At 35.8% G+C, this 15,147-nt stretch overlaps 1 protein-coding gene across 1 annotated transcript; it reads left to right on the top strand.

The window, feature by feature from the left end:
• Positions 1 to 14,181: 14,181 nt before the first annotated feature.
• LOC145133867 (auxin-induced protein 15A-like) lies at positions 14,182 to 14,493 on the top strand. Its single transcript, XM_079068825.1, has one exon. The coding sequence runs from the start codon at positions 14,182 to 14,184 to the stop codon at positions 14,479 to 14,481; it is 300 nt and encodes a 99-aa protein (XP_078924951.1). The 3' UTR covers positions 14,482 to 14,493.
• The last annotated feature ends 654 nt before the right edge of the window (positions 14,494 to 15,147 follow it).

Here is a 15,147-nt window from a genome sequence, read left to right as displayed (position 1 = left end):
TAAAACACCAATATCTTCCAATTCCAAAGATGAAATTTCAAAATGCAAGGATCTTTGTAACCTACAAAGGTCTAGAATATAGATGAAGGTTGATGTATTTAGTTGCAAAGCTCCTTAATACAATCTTGCAAGAATTCTTCATTGAAGAATCACATAAAGCACACAAAATGGGTAACATGAGAGATAAGAGGCTCAAAACTTAGAGAGGGATGTTAGGGTTGCTCAAGAATCATTTTTTAATGGTGTTGGAGGTTGTAAATGAACAAACCCTATGGGTGAATGGCCTTTAAATACCCTACAACCCCTAAACAAAATGATCAGCCCATGGGCCTTAGCGTCCCACGCCCACTTGCGATAAATTCTAGATTCTCAAGTTTCTCAAATTTTAGCAAATTAAACAGTTTAAAACCAAAATAAATCATGTAGCAGGAACATGGATGTTATAAGTTTAAACATCAACCGAAATATATTAAAAAGAAATAGAAAGTATAATACCAAAACAAAATATAGTTTTACATGAATACAATTATATAAACGCATAAAATAACTTCTTGACATTTATCATATCTTAGTTACAGAACCACAACACTTAAGGTATACAGAAAATGTAGCACAGTGTTCCATGTATTTTCAATCGTGGATCAATTCTTTAAAATTTTTGCAAATTTGGTCCTTGTGTTGAGTGTACGAGATATGTACGCTAGGTGTAGGGATTTAAAGGAGCATCGCGAGTCCCTTGCGTATGTTGGGCATACGCATAGGTACGTCGGGCGTAATGTCAGAGAGGCCAAAACCTAATTTTTAGGGTTTGGACCCTATTTAAATAACATTATGGACTCTAACCCTTTCCAACGTCCGGTCTCCATCTCTCTTAGCCACCATTTTGAAACCCTAATTTGTGAGTGTGAGTTTTAAAGCCATATGGTGACATTTTGGTGTTCTTGGTGGTAAAGGAAGATATTTGCAGTGATGGTGTTGTACTCAATTCTTTGGATCCAACCATTGTTCATCCTTGTGCATCTTCTAGAGGTATAAAGCTCCAACCTTGATGCATATTTCTTTAGATCTAGTTATATAGTAACAATTGTTCTTTATTGGTCCCACAGCCTTGGATTTTAGGAGTTTGAGCAACTCCATACCTAAGGAGGAGTTTTCCTATCATTTAAGAGCTTTGGCGTTCATAAAAATGGAATTTTGATCTTTCTCAATCATGCATGTTGGATATATTAAGCATTTTAGTCTTGAATGAGACTTAGAGTTGGATTTTGGACTCCTTGGAGCCCTGCTAAGGCATAAAGTTTGCAACTTTATGATTCTAGACGCATTAGACTTGTATTTGAAGTTTGGATGTGAAGTCTTAAGGTATTAAGACCTTAATAGAGTTTTTGAAGCCTGTTGACTACGCTGGGAGTAACCCAGGGTACACTTGGTGTACCAGGTTGCGATCCCGTAAGTGTTCCGAGGTCGAGCTGTACATTGGGCGTAACAAGGCGTACGCTCAGGAAGCCTTTTGGGCCATTTTGGGCATTGGGTCGCTAGGGAGTTTTCGGCTTTTAGTAGTTGGGCCATGTATAGAGGGGCAAAATGGTTTTTTGCTCTTGGTAGGATAAATAATGTTTTGGACCATTATTTGTAGGTTAAACCATGATTATTAATTAGGGTTATTATTGGGTTATGAATAGTGTGTGTAGCCGTGTTAGCAACAGCTCGAGTGTGCAATAAAGTTATCTTCTATCAGAGATGAGTTTTCTTACTGTACCTGTTGTTCGAAGGCACCAATGATGGCCCATTATTTTGTTATGTAAAATGCTATGCATTACTTGGAATTGATATCGGCTCAATTAATTTCTCAGTGTATGCTTTTCAATTTGTATACGATTAGGATCATATAGCCCCAGAATGATCGATTTAGCCTTATTTCATGTTCCTTGTTTGGTTGTTGACTTAGCGTAGAATGATCATTTGACAATCTATGTCATTCCATTTTGTGTATAACATACATGCATAAGGCAGCCAATAGGGTGGGATGAGATTCTTAGTATGGTAGAGGTAGATGAGTTGAGAAATTCCTAAAAGAGTCTAGAAAATGTCATAGTAGAATATGTATGCAGTATAGCATAGCATATCAATTTAGTGTGGTGGCTTAGAGGATTTGGGACGGTTCTTAAGGAAAGTACAAATTGGTTTGGAATGTAGTATCGGGCCCGCACTACTAGAAACACAGGATCTGTACTCGAGACAAGGATAGTATCGTAAATTCTAAGTAGAACTGTAGTGTGGGAATTTCTTTAAGTTTATGTTGATTGTTTATATGTTTGTATTTCAGTTCGAGTATCGTGATGGTCATTCGAGGAGGAGGTTTCGGTTCAGGTTCTGGTTTTGGCTCTGGAATAGAACCAATTGATGAGAGACTACGAGAGATCATAGCGGACGAGGTTACTCACTATATCTTGGATGCTACTCATGTGATGTTTGGTACCATCAAGGAGGTGATTTTGGAGCTTATGGAGGAACGAATCGGGGCCTTTCGGGCTGAGATTGCTAGGGTCAGTTAGGAGCACGGATTCCCTAATTTCGGGAGTTCAAGGCTTATGGAGCTCTTGAGTTCTCTGGGGCTAAGGACCCCATCTCTATCCGACACAGGATCGCTGACATGGAGAATGCTCAACGGGTGATTTTTTTCCCAGAGAGGGAAAATGTAGGATTTGCATCCTGTCTGCTAAGGGACCGAGCATGTGGTTGGTAGGATAAGCTAGTCCGAACTGTGGGGACTATGAAAGTGGCGGTCATGACTTGGGAGTAGTTTGTTGCGATATTCCAGAGGGAGTTTGCAACAACAATCGAGGTGCATCGGCTGACGAGGGAGTTCCAGGACCTTTTCCAGACTACTGAGACTGTGGCGGAGATCACCACCAAATTCCGTGAGACGGCTCTGTTGGTTCTGCAGTACGTTGCGGATGAGGAGATGAAGAAGATGAGATATCATGACATGTTGAAGGATGACATCGGGGAGTTTGGGAACTTTTTGGGGGGCAAAACCATGAATGATATGATTGAGAAGGTCCATGAGCGGGAGATAAAGCTGGAGCTTCGGACGAAGCGTAAGCCAGAGCAGGTCCAGATTGCAGTGGGCCAGGCTAAGAGGCTCAAGACTTCTTATTCGCACACTAGAGGCCATCATGGTCAGATTCGTTATCGTAAGTGCGGCAAGCCACACAGTGGGGCATGTCGGATAGTGGGTTCAGGATGCTTTAGATGTGGTTAGAGGAGTCATGTAAGCAGGGGACTGCCCCAGGGTGCTCTGATTTGCATTCATTGTAATCAGACTGGTCATAAAAAGGTCGATTGTCCGAGATTGTCAGGAGGGGCAGAGGTGGCGCCTACACCAGCCACCTTTAGTATTACTGATGGCTGCCAGGGCAAGGCAGAGAAACCTATGGTGAAAATCAGGGCATTTCAGCTAACCACCGATGAGGCTCGTGCAACAACAGATATGGTTACTGGTACGTGACTTTATCATATATTTTATTTCTTTCTTTATTTATTCTCATGTTATATCTGATATTGTATAGGGACCTTTTTATTAAATGGTATGGTTGTTCATTTTTTGTTTGATTCGGGTGCTTCCCGATTATTTGTATCTCTTACGCTTAGCAATAAGTTTAGTGATGAGCCCGAGATTCTGGATTACCCATTGGATGTTGATATTACGAATGACCGTTCTATAAGTGCTTTGAGGGTTCATCGTGGGTGTATCCTGAATCTGTTCAACGAGAGATATTCTATTGATTTGGTGTCGATTCATCTGTGAGAGTCGAACGTTTTTATCGGGATGGACTGGTTGTGCCCCAACAAGGCCATGATTGACTGTGAGCGCAAGCTAGTGAGAGTTAGAATCCTATGTGGGGGAGAACTAGTTATTTCTGACGATGGAGCTTCGCGCGGGCCAACTCTCTGTTCGTTGCGAGGGCCAGGAGATATCTTCAGCAGGGTTGTTATGGGTTCCTGGCTTATATGGCAGATAGTCGATTGAGGGCACGATGACATTGATTGAGGTGTCCATTTTTCAGCATTTCCCCGATGTGTTTCCTGAGGAATTGCCAGGAGTACCTCCTGAGATATAGGTCGAGTTCTGGATTGATCTGGTTCCTGGTGTGGCTCCAATAGCCAAGGTATCGTATCGCTTGGCACCACCGGAGATGCATGAGTTGTCTACACAGCTTTAGGAGCTACTAGACAAGGAATTTATTTGGCCGAGTATCTAACCATGGGGAGCATCGATACTGTTTGTGAAGAAGGACGGTTCACACAGGATGTTCATTGACTACCGGGAGTTGAATATGCTAACAGTGAAGAACCGTTACTGACTCCCGAGGATCGACGACTTATTTGATCAACTTCAGGGTGCATCTTGGTTTTCCAAGATTGATTTGCGATCGAACAGGTTACCTTTAGATGAGGTTCAGGGATGATATATATATATATATATATATATATATATATATATATATATATATATATATATATATATATATATATATATATATATATATATATATATATATATACGGCCTTCAGGACTCGCTATGGTCATTACGAGTTCGTAGGGACGCTATTGGGGCTCACCAATGCACCGACAACATTCATGGATCTCTTGAATTAGGTTTGCAGGCGATGCTGGCCAAGTCGGTGATACTGTTTATAGATGATATTCTGGTTTACTCCAAGACCAAGAGCAGCATGATGAGCATTTACGAGAGGTGTTGGAGACCCTGAGGAGAGAGATGTAGCCAAAGGCATCCCAAATGAACTTCAAGTCTATTCCCACACATAGTCTAACCGGATGTAATACAAAAAGATGATCAAACATTTTTCAAACGTCAATTAACAATCATCAGAGACTAAACAACCTAGAGTAAACTGTTGGATTAGTGTCTAAGCCCATAACTATAATTGGTATGTACTTGACCCGACTTGGCATGGTCCATTTGGGTTGCACTTCACCGGAACAATTTATATGGATACTCTTTTGAGAATAGTATGTTTATGATTTATATTAATATATTATAAGTTCTAATATATTAATATGGAATCATATTATTTAATTAGTATTGATCAAGAATTAATTTAGAATTAATTTTGTGATCAAAAAGGAACTAATTAAAGATGGACTCTTATATATATATATATATATATATATATATATATATATATATATATATATATATATATATATATATATATATATATATATATATATATATATATGGAATGGGTCAAGTTCATTTAGGTTGGGCTAAGCTTTCATGGATAGTCCATGGAGTGTTTAACCCATGGATCCTATGAAAATGAAAGGTCATGGGTATTAAGGTTTACATGAATGTAACCCTAATCATCCATACTATATAAAGAGGTCTTTGGCACATGAAATGACACTAGTGTGTGAGTACAAAGGGTGGGCCGATTTCTAGAAGTGCTTGCTATTCTCTCAAGTTTTCGAAGGTGTTTTTTGGTGATTTGTGATTCCACTTGAGGCTTCAACACTATTGAGGCTAAGCTCTTAAAGATCAAGACTTCAAGCACCATCAAAAGGTATGTTATCTTACTAGGCTTTTGTAGTATATTTGCTTCATATTATGCTAGTTATCATGAAACCTTGGAATATTTAATATTTGCATGTATAATAGAGAAAACATAGATCCAAGGTTTATAGGGTTGCATGTACACCATATGAGTGTTAGAATGCTCAAAACTCATCAGTGGTATCAGAGCCTAGGCTTGTTTTCTTTTATACTTGATGCAAATTGCTGAAAATCGAAGTTTGTATGCTGTCTGGTCAGCTGAATCGCCATGTCCATTAAGGGACTCGACGAGTCCATGCCTAAATTCATTCAACTTGTCGAGTTGGACCCCCTGACAGCATATCTTCGAGTTTTAAGGTTGGAATTGGTCTAGAATCATTACCTTAAACTGTTTTGGACCTATAAAACAAGTTTTTGATGTGGTAATGATTATGGTAAACCAATTTCAAAGTTGTTATCAAAATTTCAAGCTTTATGTGTGTTTATGTATTTCTTGAACTTGTTGATATGATTGTTCATACACTTATGAGTTTTGGTAGATCATAGGAATTATTTGCAAAATTGTTTGTTAGTTAATTCTTGATCTAAATGTATTTTAATGGAGTCCATAATTTTTCCTCAAGTTATGGATTACCAAAAGTCATTTCTTTTAAAGATGCATTAAAATGCATAGGTTACAAGATTGAAGAGTCTTTTTGTTTTATGAACTCCATAACTTGTCCTCAACTTATGGATGTTCAAGAGTCTCTTTATTAAACTCATAAGTTATGAAAATCCAAAAGGTTTTGAATAGTTCAAAACTTGCCCTCAAGTTTTGGAATTTGTAAAGTCTCACACACACTTTAATTCCAAACCCTAGAGTTTTAAAAGTTAAAATCCAACCCTTATACTTTATAGTATTATAAGTTAATATATATATATATATATATATATATATATATATATATATATATATATATATATATATATATATATATATATATATATATATATATATATATATATATGTATGAGATCAAAGTCAGTCTTACCGTTAGTAGGCCTCATTCACGAAGCCGGTCTATAAGGGGGGTATAAGGTTATTGCCTATAAAATGGCAGTTTAATGGGTGTCCACTCTCACCCACCGCTTCCTTAACTGGTGGAGGGTCGTTAGCCGAACGGGTAGGACAAGGACTATAATTTTCATTATAAGTATAATGATAAATATAAAGTAACTAAACCTTTTATAAATTCCTAATCTTAGTTACTTTAGGAAAATGTGAATTTGGTGCAAACCCATGAAATTACACTTTGCACTTTGCTTAAGTCGTTAGTGGAGCGTGTGTGGTTAACCGGCACACTAACCTGGATTTAACAAGGTAGGCAAAGGGTAACTTAATGTTTATCATAGGATCGGTGGAGCGCGTGTGGTTAACCGGCACATCGATTAAGTGATAAATATTAATGGTACCAAGTATATTTGCATGGTTATTCACACCTTGTTTTGTGATCCTCGGCATCCCAGTCACAAAACTTGAGAGGGCACAATCGAGAGTGAAACATGCCATTGAAAATTTCAGTGAATCTCAAAAGATCTAGGAGTTTCAAACCAATTGAAACCTAATTCCTATTTCGTTTTTCATGGTGGAAATTGGTGAATCGTCATTCGCCTACCTTCAAATATTTTATAGCTTGGATTACGACATCCCTCTTCCAAGTTATAAAAGTATTGTGTTGGGTCCTAGCCTTAATATTTCATATTGGGTGTTATATTAAGGACTTTAAATCAACTAACTTGAATTTCTCCCATTGTAAATGTCTGGTTCAGACAACTATGATCTTCCCAAATCTCATGGAACAAGCTTTCCTAATGAAGATGATGTCCCGTGGTTGGCTCATGGAAATCATACTTCACTTCCTCCACCTCCTCCAATTATTCTCCCTAACCCACAAGTTCTTGAATAGTTCAAGGTCACTCAAGCCCTATTGGCAAGCAAGGTCTATGTGTGCTCACATCTTGGAGATGAAGTCACATATCGACAAGCCGGGAGAGTTGGGTGTCAAAGTCGTGAGAAAGTTGGTTGTTCAATCACTTTCTAAGTCACATAGTGAGTTTCCTTTGGGACTACTATGAAACAGACCATGACATGACCCTTAATGATCTTATCTATTTGCTAGGTGCTGCTGAATCAGCAATGATTTGGAGCACTGGTAAAGAAAATTTGATTAGAAGATCAACTTCCTAAACTTCCATGGACATTGACAATGGTAACATTGAAAATCCAGAAAAGCTTTCTCTTCCCAATGGAAAGGGATCGGCCATAGTCAACTCGGTTGACCAAATGGTAAAGAGAAAGGCTAAGTCTGAGACAATCTCGTGTACCATTCCCAAAGAGTCCATATGCTTATATTGCCAAAGGAAGGGGCATTGGTTGCAAAGCTACCCTATTTACCTGAAAGATCATAAGGTTGGTCAAGTCAAAAAGTTTGACTCTACTTCAGGTAAGTCCACTATCTAACTCTATTAAGTTCCTATTTGGAGATTCTTATTACATGATGTGACTGGGTCACATGTTGAAGTTTTAAGAATCAAAGAAAAGAGAGGAAGCTTAAAGAAGAGTATGCTGATTCTGATCGCGAAGATGGATTTTGATCGCATGGTTTGGTGATCAGAATTTTTGAGCTGCTGCTTAAGAGTTGTGATAGATTGCTTAGGAATAGATAACAACATAGGTTTCATATGCATTTGCATTGTAAGGATAAGTTTTTACGCAAGTTTTAAATAAAAGAAAAGTTTCGTTTTTTATTTATTTTAAATATCCTTACAGTGGCATTTGTGAAAACTTGTTGTTTATATGATTCCATTAATAGCAACATTGGAAAAAGGATTTGATTCTTTCGTTTGTGGTAGTGTCATAATTTACCAAATAAGGAAAGATTCTCATCAACCAAGTTTCAGTTGGATAGAAACTTGGAATTATGCAAGTTGTATTGTATGGTGAATGAGAATTTTCATCTTTGGAAAATTAAGACTAGTTCCTTGTTCACATGTATATGTGAGTCAAGTGAAGTATTAAGGGATCAAGTACACATTCTTGTGCACTGGTCAAGTCCAACACAAAATATCGATAAGACTATTCGTCATGATTTACTAAAGTTTAGTAAATATGGTTATACTTACAAGTTTAAGTATAATTCTGAAGCATTGGAAAAGTTTCGATGTATGGCAGAACGGATAAGAAGAATCAAATTAGGCAGAAAGATAAAAAGTTTCTCAAATCTGAAAAGATGGGAGAGTACTTTAGTATCATGTTTTATGATCATCTTAATGAATGTGAGACCATATCACAATTCATCCTCTAGGGACATCTTAGTACATTCCTATGGCTAAGAAGAGGAGTCAAGAATTATTGAAATGGTTAAATCAAGAAGGTGATACATACTTCGTTCCAAAACAAGTCTTAGAGTCATACTCCAAGATTGTAATTTGAGTGACACGTCTTAAAGAAAGTTTATTAACACTTGTCAAATGTAAGAGTAAAATGTGTCCTACGCTTGTACATTTGAAATTGGTAAGTTGTGATGTTTTGGATAAAACAGAGACCAACTTAGGCCAATTGTGTGAAGTGTTTGTCTTGATAAGATCCGCACTATCTCTTGAATATTTTTTTGTCAAGGATTGGGTCTTGGCAAGAGAGTCTTATATGTCAAGAGGACAGTGGGAGTCTAAAAGATCTTGAAAGAGTCTAATCAAGAATAAAACATGTAGTTTATCACTAGCACATGACTTGAGGTTTATAACCTATCGTGTTGACATATTCCTATTTTTGTGCCCATTCTACTTAAAGTTGGCTTTGCATATGAGTTCTGAGAGTTATTAATTGGTTGCATAACAACTTGGTAGCAATGGCAGGCCTTTGTGCTGCCAGGTGGCAAGAATTTAAGATTGCACAAGTTCAATCCATATGAGTTTGGATTTGTCACTAACCTTGTCTTATGATTATGGTTTTGACAAATTCACATGGATGGGAACACATACACCATAAAATCTAAGTGTCATAAGGTTTCTCTCTGATTCATGAAAATGATGGTGAGGAAACGCTTTCACTAAGTAGATTTTAAGTAGATAGCAATTATGATATTTGCATTCTTAAAGTCGTTAGTGGAGCGTGTGTGGTTAACCGGCACACTAACATGGACTTGTGAGAAATGGCAAAGGTCTAAACAATTGAGACTATGATTACGGCATCCCTTTTCATAGTTCTGAAATTGTTTAGACACACATGTGTATTATCTAAGGAAAGGTGTATGATTTTGATAAAGTTTTATCAAAGCATCTCGTATTAGGAATCCGAACTTTGGTAAGAAAGTCAATAAAGTATTGATTTCTAGAAGTCCAACTGATTTATGAGTACATGTCAAAGCTAGTGGGAGCATAAGTGTTATGCTAATAATCATCATGCAAGTGAGAGTATGATAATTATAATAAGTGTTGCAAGTTAGCAATGTTAATTATAGAAAACAAAAGTTTCAATTGGGAAAAGTTGTTTTGCTATAATTAAGGGAGAGGAAATTATACTTCATTTCAAATCTAAAAGCTTAGATCGTGAGATTTTAATAATCTTTAGTCAAGGATATATATATATATATATATATATATATATATATATATATATATATATATATATATATATATGTTGGAATGGCTCAACTTGAGGAAATTCTATATATAGTGCGTTCTCAAAATTCGATTATGATTACGGCATCCATCTTCATAGTCGAATTATGAAAACATGGCAAATAAAAAAAATATTGTAGCAAAAGACTAGTCTAGTATCATGTCTTTATGTGAGACATCATGAATCATGTCCCATATGCTTCAGATATATGTTCGATTGTATGTGCTATAATATTCATCTGTTCTAAATTTTTCCAAATGCCTAGAGCATTAAGAGGGAAAAAGTACTAGAACTAGATATGACTAATTTGATTAAGCAATTGTCGAGGGCAATCTAAGGTTTACCAAAGATTGGTTGCTCAGGGACAGTTGAAGTATGGCGTAAATTTTTGGGAGAGGACCATATTGACATATTCTGAAAAGAGGCAACTCTTGTTCAGAAGTGATAGTCAAAATGAGAATTTGGAAATATTCCCATAGGTGGATGTTATTCATTAGATCTGTGTAAGATTAGGAAACGTAATGCAAGAAGGATGTTCAAAGCAATGTACTGTGAATTTGAGACTTCGTTTTCATGGAATGATCTCCATTGGAATACTCTGTAATGACAGTTAACAAGTCTTTGTGACTTTGTCCATAATCATTACAAGAGGATCAGTGCATATAAGTTTAAAATCTAACAAGATTTCGGTAAATGGAAGGAATTTGGAATTCTTGCATTTGCGGTAAGGATTTGGGATTGTGAAATGAGAATCATTGGAATTATGTTCAATCGATCTATTCCACAAAGTAAAGATCATAGACAAACATAGTGTGCGTACTTGGTGTATAGCATGACTAGTGTTTAGAAAACATAGTGTACATGCTTGGATCATGGGAAAACTATTGTTTTAATTCAAGTATAAAGTTGATAATTTGAAACAGTATACAATGAATGATGTGTAATCAATATGGTGATAAATAAAAGGTGTTCTATTTATATTCATAAGTTCTGAGACCATATTCGATTCGATTATTCTTGTGTTTCACTTTGCATGTTTTGACTTCCAGAATAACTAGGTCATTGTTTTTGAATGACTAAGTTGTTCAAACCATCCACAATCGATAATACGTTGGAAGTAGGTATTAAGGCAAGACTGTCATGAAGCTGGTTTGTAGATGTCTAAGGTACTGGACATAGCAAGAGTTGCTACAACATTCATGAGTGCTCATAAGTTCTGAGTATTGGATTAAACCCACGCTCATTTGACTCACTTCATGTATTTTATCACGAGTGATCATGAGACGATAATATCTTATATTCTTCAAACCTAGAGATATGAGTTGTTGCCTATGATTTGGTTATACATTGATTGTACGAAAACGCATTGGTAACTCGATGTTATAAAACGTGCCTTTGTGTATGATTCAACAATTAGTAGAACAAGCATATGAGTCAAAGTTTATCCATTCCTTTTACCCTTAAAGGGATAAAAGCGATATATGTGGGCCCCTTGATGATTTAGTGATGACACCCCGAAGTGCTTGGCCAAGCCTGGACTGATTTGATTTGTTCAATTAGTCGGTCGTCATAAATCGGAAATCGGGAAACAACAAATGGACAGAGAGAATGATTACAATCCATGTCTCAGTCCATATGATATCTAGAATGGAGGAATATATAATCCCTTATCTAATGGACAAGTCATTGACTAGGTCAGAGTTTGACAGTGGATTTAAGAGCTGCGATTGATGGTCGGGTTTTGGAGTCATACGCAATAATAGTTTTAGACTTATCCAAGTGGGAGACTGTTGGATTAGTGTCTAAGCACATAACTATAATTGGTATGTACTTGACCCGACTTGGCATGATCCATTTGGGTTGCACTTCACTGGAACAATTTATATGGATAGTCTTTTGAGAATAGTATGTTTATGATTTATATTAATATATTATAAGTTCTAATATATTAATATGGAATCATATTATTTAATTAGTGTTGATCAAGAATTAATTTAGAATTAATTTTGTGATAAAAAAGGAACTAATTAAATATGGACTCTTTTATATATATATATATATATATATATATATATATATATATATATATATATATATATATAGAATGGGCCAAGTTCATTTAGGTTGGGCTAAGCTTTCATCGATAGTCCATGGAGTGTTTAACCCATGAATCCTATGGAAATGAAAGGTCACGGGTATTAGGGTTTACATGAATGTAACCCTAATCCTCCATACTATATAAAGAAGTCTTTGGCACATGAAATGACACTAGTGTGTGAGTACAAAGGGTGAGCCGATTTCTAGAAGTGCTTGCTATTCTCTCAAGTTTTCCAAGGTGTTTTTGGTGATTTGTGATTCCAGTTGAGGCTTCCACATGATTGGGGCTAAGCTCTTAAAGATCAAGACTTTAAGCACCATCAAAAGGTATGTTATCTAACTAGGCTTTTGTAGTATAGTTGCTTCATATTATGCTAGTTAGCATGAAACCTTGGAATATTGAATATTTGCATGTATAATAGAGAAAACATAGATCCAATGTTTATAGGGTTGCATGTACACCATAAGAGTGTTGGAATGCTCAAAACCCATCATAAACATGGATGGTAAGCCAAAGTTGTTCGAAATATGCCTATTGTCACAACAAGTTAGTGACTTTTATAATTAGCTAGGTCCTTTTAGGTTACAAGCAAGATGTGATTTAAACATCAAAATGATAAAAGGGTAGTTAGAGGGGCTTTTATATTAATTTACCATCTAAAGGCGAGTTATTCCGAAACTAAAAGTATTCAAAAGAGTCATGAGTACACAAAATAAAGGAATCGTTCCTTTCATATCAAAAGTCGACCCCTCCTCTCTTTTCCCACCATTTTTCACATGGTTTTTCTGGAAGAACTCATATCCGCTTATCTTGAAGCTAAGGTTTCAGTTTTGTCAAGGAAAATAAGAAGGTGTTGTCTCATCTTGCTTGATCATTGTTTTTGGGTGCAATCATATTAGATGAGTTCTCCTTTGTGCTCTAAATCATTCAAGACAAAAAGGAATTTGGCTCTACTAACTCATCAAAAAGGTATGATTCGATATATGTCTTCTTAGTTAATTTTGTTTGTAGAAAGTCACAGTGGGAATGTTTGTATCGTATAGGTCTCATGTTGTGTAAGAAAGTATTATAGCATCTTTGCTAGTTTTGCTTTTATAAAATTCAGTCGTTCAAAAAAAATCTAAGAATGTGTCTAATTTCAATTTTGATGTTTTCCAAATTAGTTACTAAAGTGTCACCCAATATTTACGTATTTGAGACTATGAGACAATTCTTTTTGGGATGTTTAATTTCCATGTGATAAATACTAAGCAATCTAAATTATTTTATACTACTATTTTCATTTATATGTGTTTGGTAATTATTTAAAAACCACATTTAGAAATCAATAAGTACAAAAATAAAAATATTTTTCTTGGCTATAACTTTTAATCATTAGTGTATGTTTTCATGTAAATAAAAAAATTAAATAAATAAATATATGTAAATATAAAATAATTATAATTATAAGTAATAAACAATAAAGAAATACGTATAAACGTTTTCTAGTGACGGTGGAAGTGTATGTGAATCAACAGTGTTTTTCTTTTTTCCTCATTTTGAGGTGTCGCCATAAAGATACCGTATCTATAAATGTTAGTATACTTGCTTCTTTTCCCGACTTATACGCGCTTCTTTGATTAAGTACTTTCTCGGAAAAGATGCTGATGATTGATGAGGAAAGCCATGTGAGGCTCCACCCTTCTAGACGTGTTGCAAAGCTAGCTATAAATGCATGCCTGGAACCCTATTCAGAATATAAGTTTCATATCCATTCTCGTCTGAGATCCAAAGCTACTTTGTAATAGTGTTCTTTAATAACATATATGCGTCTTTATTTTATTTTTACCACATTCCTAGGCATGGATCTTATGCGGTTATCTACTTCATTGCTTTCCAATGTAAAGAGTTTTACCAAACTGAACTCCATTCGCAACAGCAAGTATCAAAGGGATGTGCCGAAAGGTCACCTAGCAGTGAATGTTGGTGAAAACCAAAGGAGGCGGTTTGTGGTCCCCGTTTCATACTTGGAACAACCGTTATTTCAAGAGTTGTTGCGTCAGTCGGAGGAAGAATTTGGGTTTGATCATCCAATGGGAGGCCTAACTATTTCATGTGAAGAAGATCACTTTTTTGAGCTCACTTCCCTATTGCATGCTTAATGATATTTTGTAGACCAAGAATTTGTCTTCATTTCTTTTGAGGTGTATATGTTACGTTAATGACAACAAACATATAATTCGTATCTAGAAATGTTTCAAAATTATATATATATATATATATATATATATATATATATATATATATATATATATATATATATATATTTGAACCCGTAAGTTTTATTAAAACACTCAACCTAGCAAGATGCTAGGGAGGGGGATGGAGAACTTTTATAGTTTACATGTTACAAGATTACATGTTTATACACATTTAAAAGGGTTTACATACCAATCCATCCAACGAAATGTGCATTTAAATCTCCTATGTTTGACCCATGTAAAGACCGTCGATTTGACCATATCAGCCACCACAGCAAGTGAGGATCGAGTTTTCTTGAAGGTCCAGTCGCATCGTGCCTTCCATAAGAGCCATGGTGTCCCCATTTGGAAGTGAATTCCACCGGGTCTCTTATATGTGTGAAATGCAAGTCAGGTATCTCCTACCACCGGATATATATATATATATATATATATATATATATATATATATATATATATATATATATATATATATATATATATATAAAAGTAGGTTCAATTAAAAACAATTAGTATTGTGAGAACGTGAGAACACTTTCTAGCCAATCATTTCACAATAATTAATTT

This window comes from Lactuca virosa, chromosome 8, assembly GCF_052849685.1.
Source record: "Lactuca virosa cultivar CGN04683 chromosome 8, Lactuca_virosa_CGN04683_v6, whole genome shotgun sequence".
NCBI lineage: Eukaryota > Viridiplantae > Streptophyta > Magnoliopsida > Asterales > Asteraceae > Lactuca > Lactuca virosa.
Note: the sequence above shows the minus strand (reverse complement) of the source record. Positions and strands in the feature narration are given on the sequence as shown.

Excerpts from the sequence above, each read along its gene's own strand:
- LOC145133867 (XM_079068825.1), top strand. The coding sequence starts at position 14,182 with ATGGATCTTATGCGGTTATCTACTTCATTGCTTTCCAATGTAAAGAGT.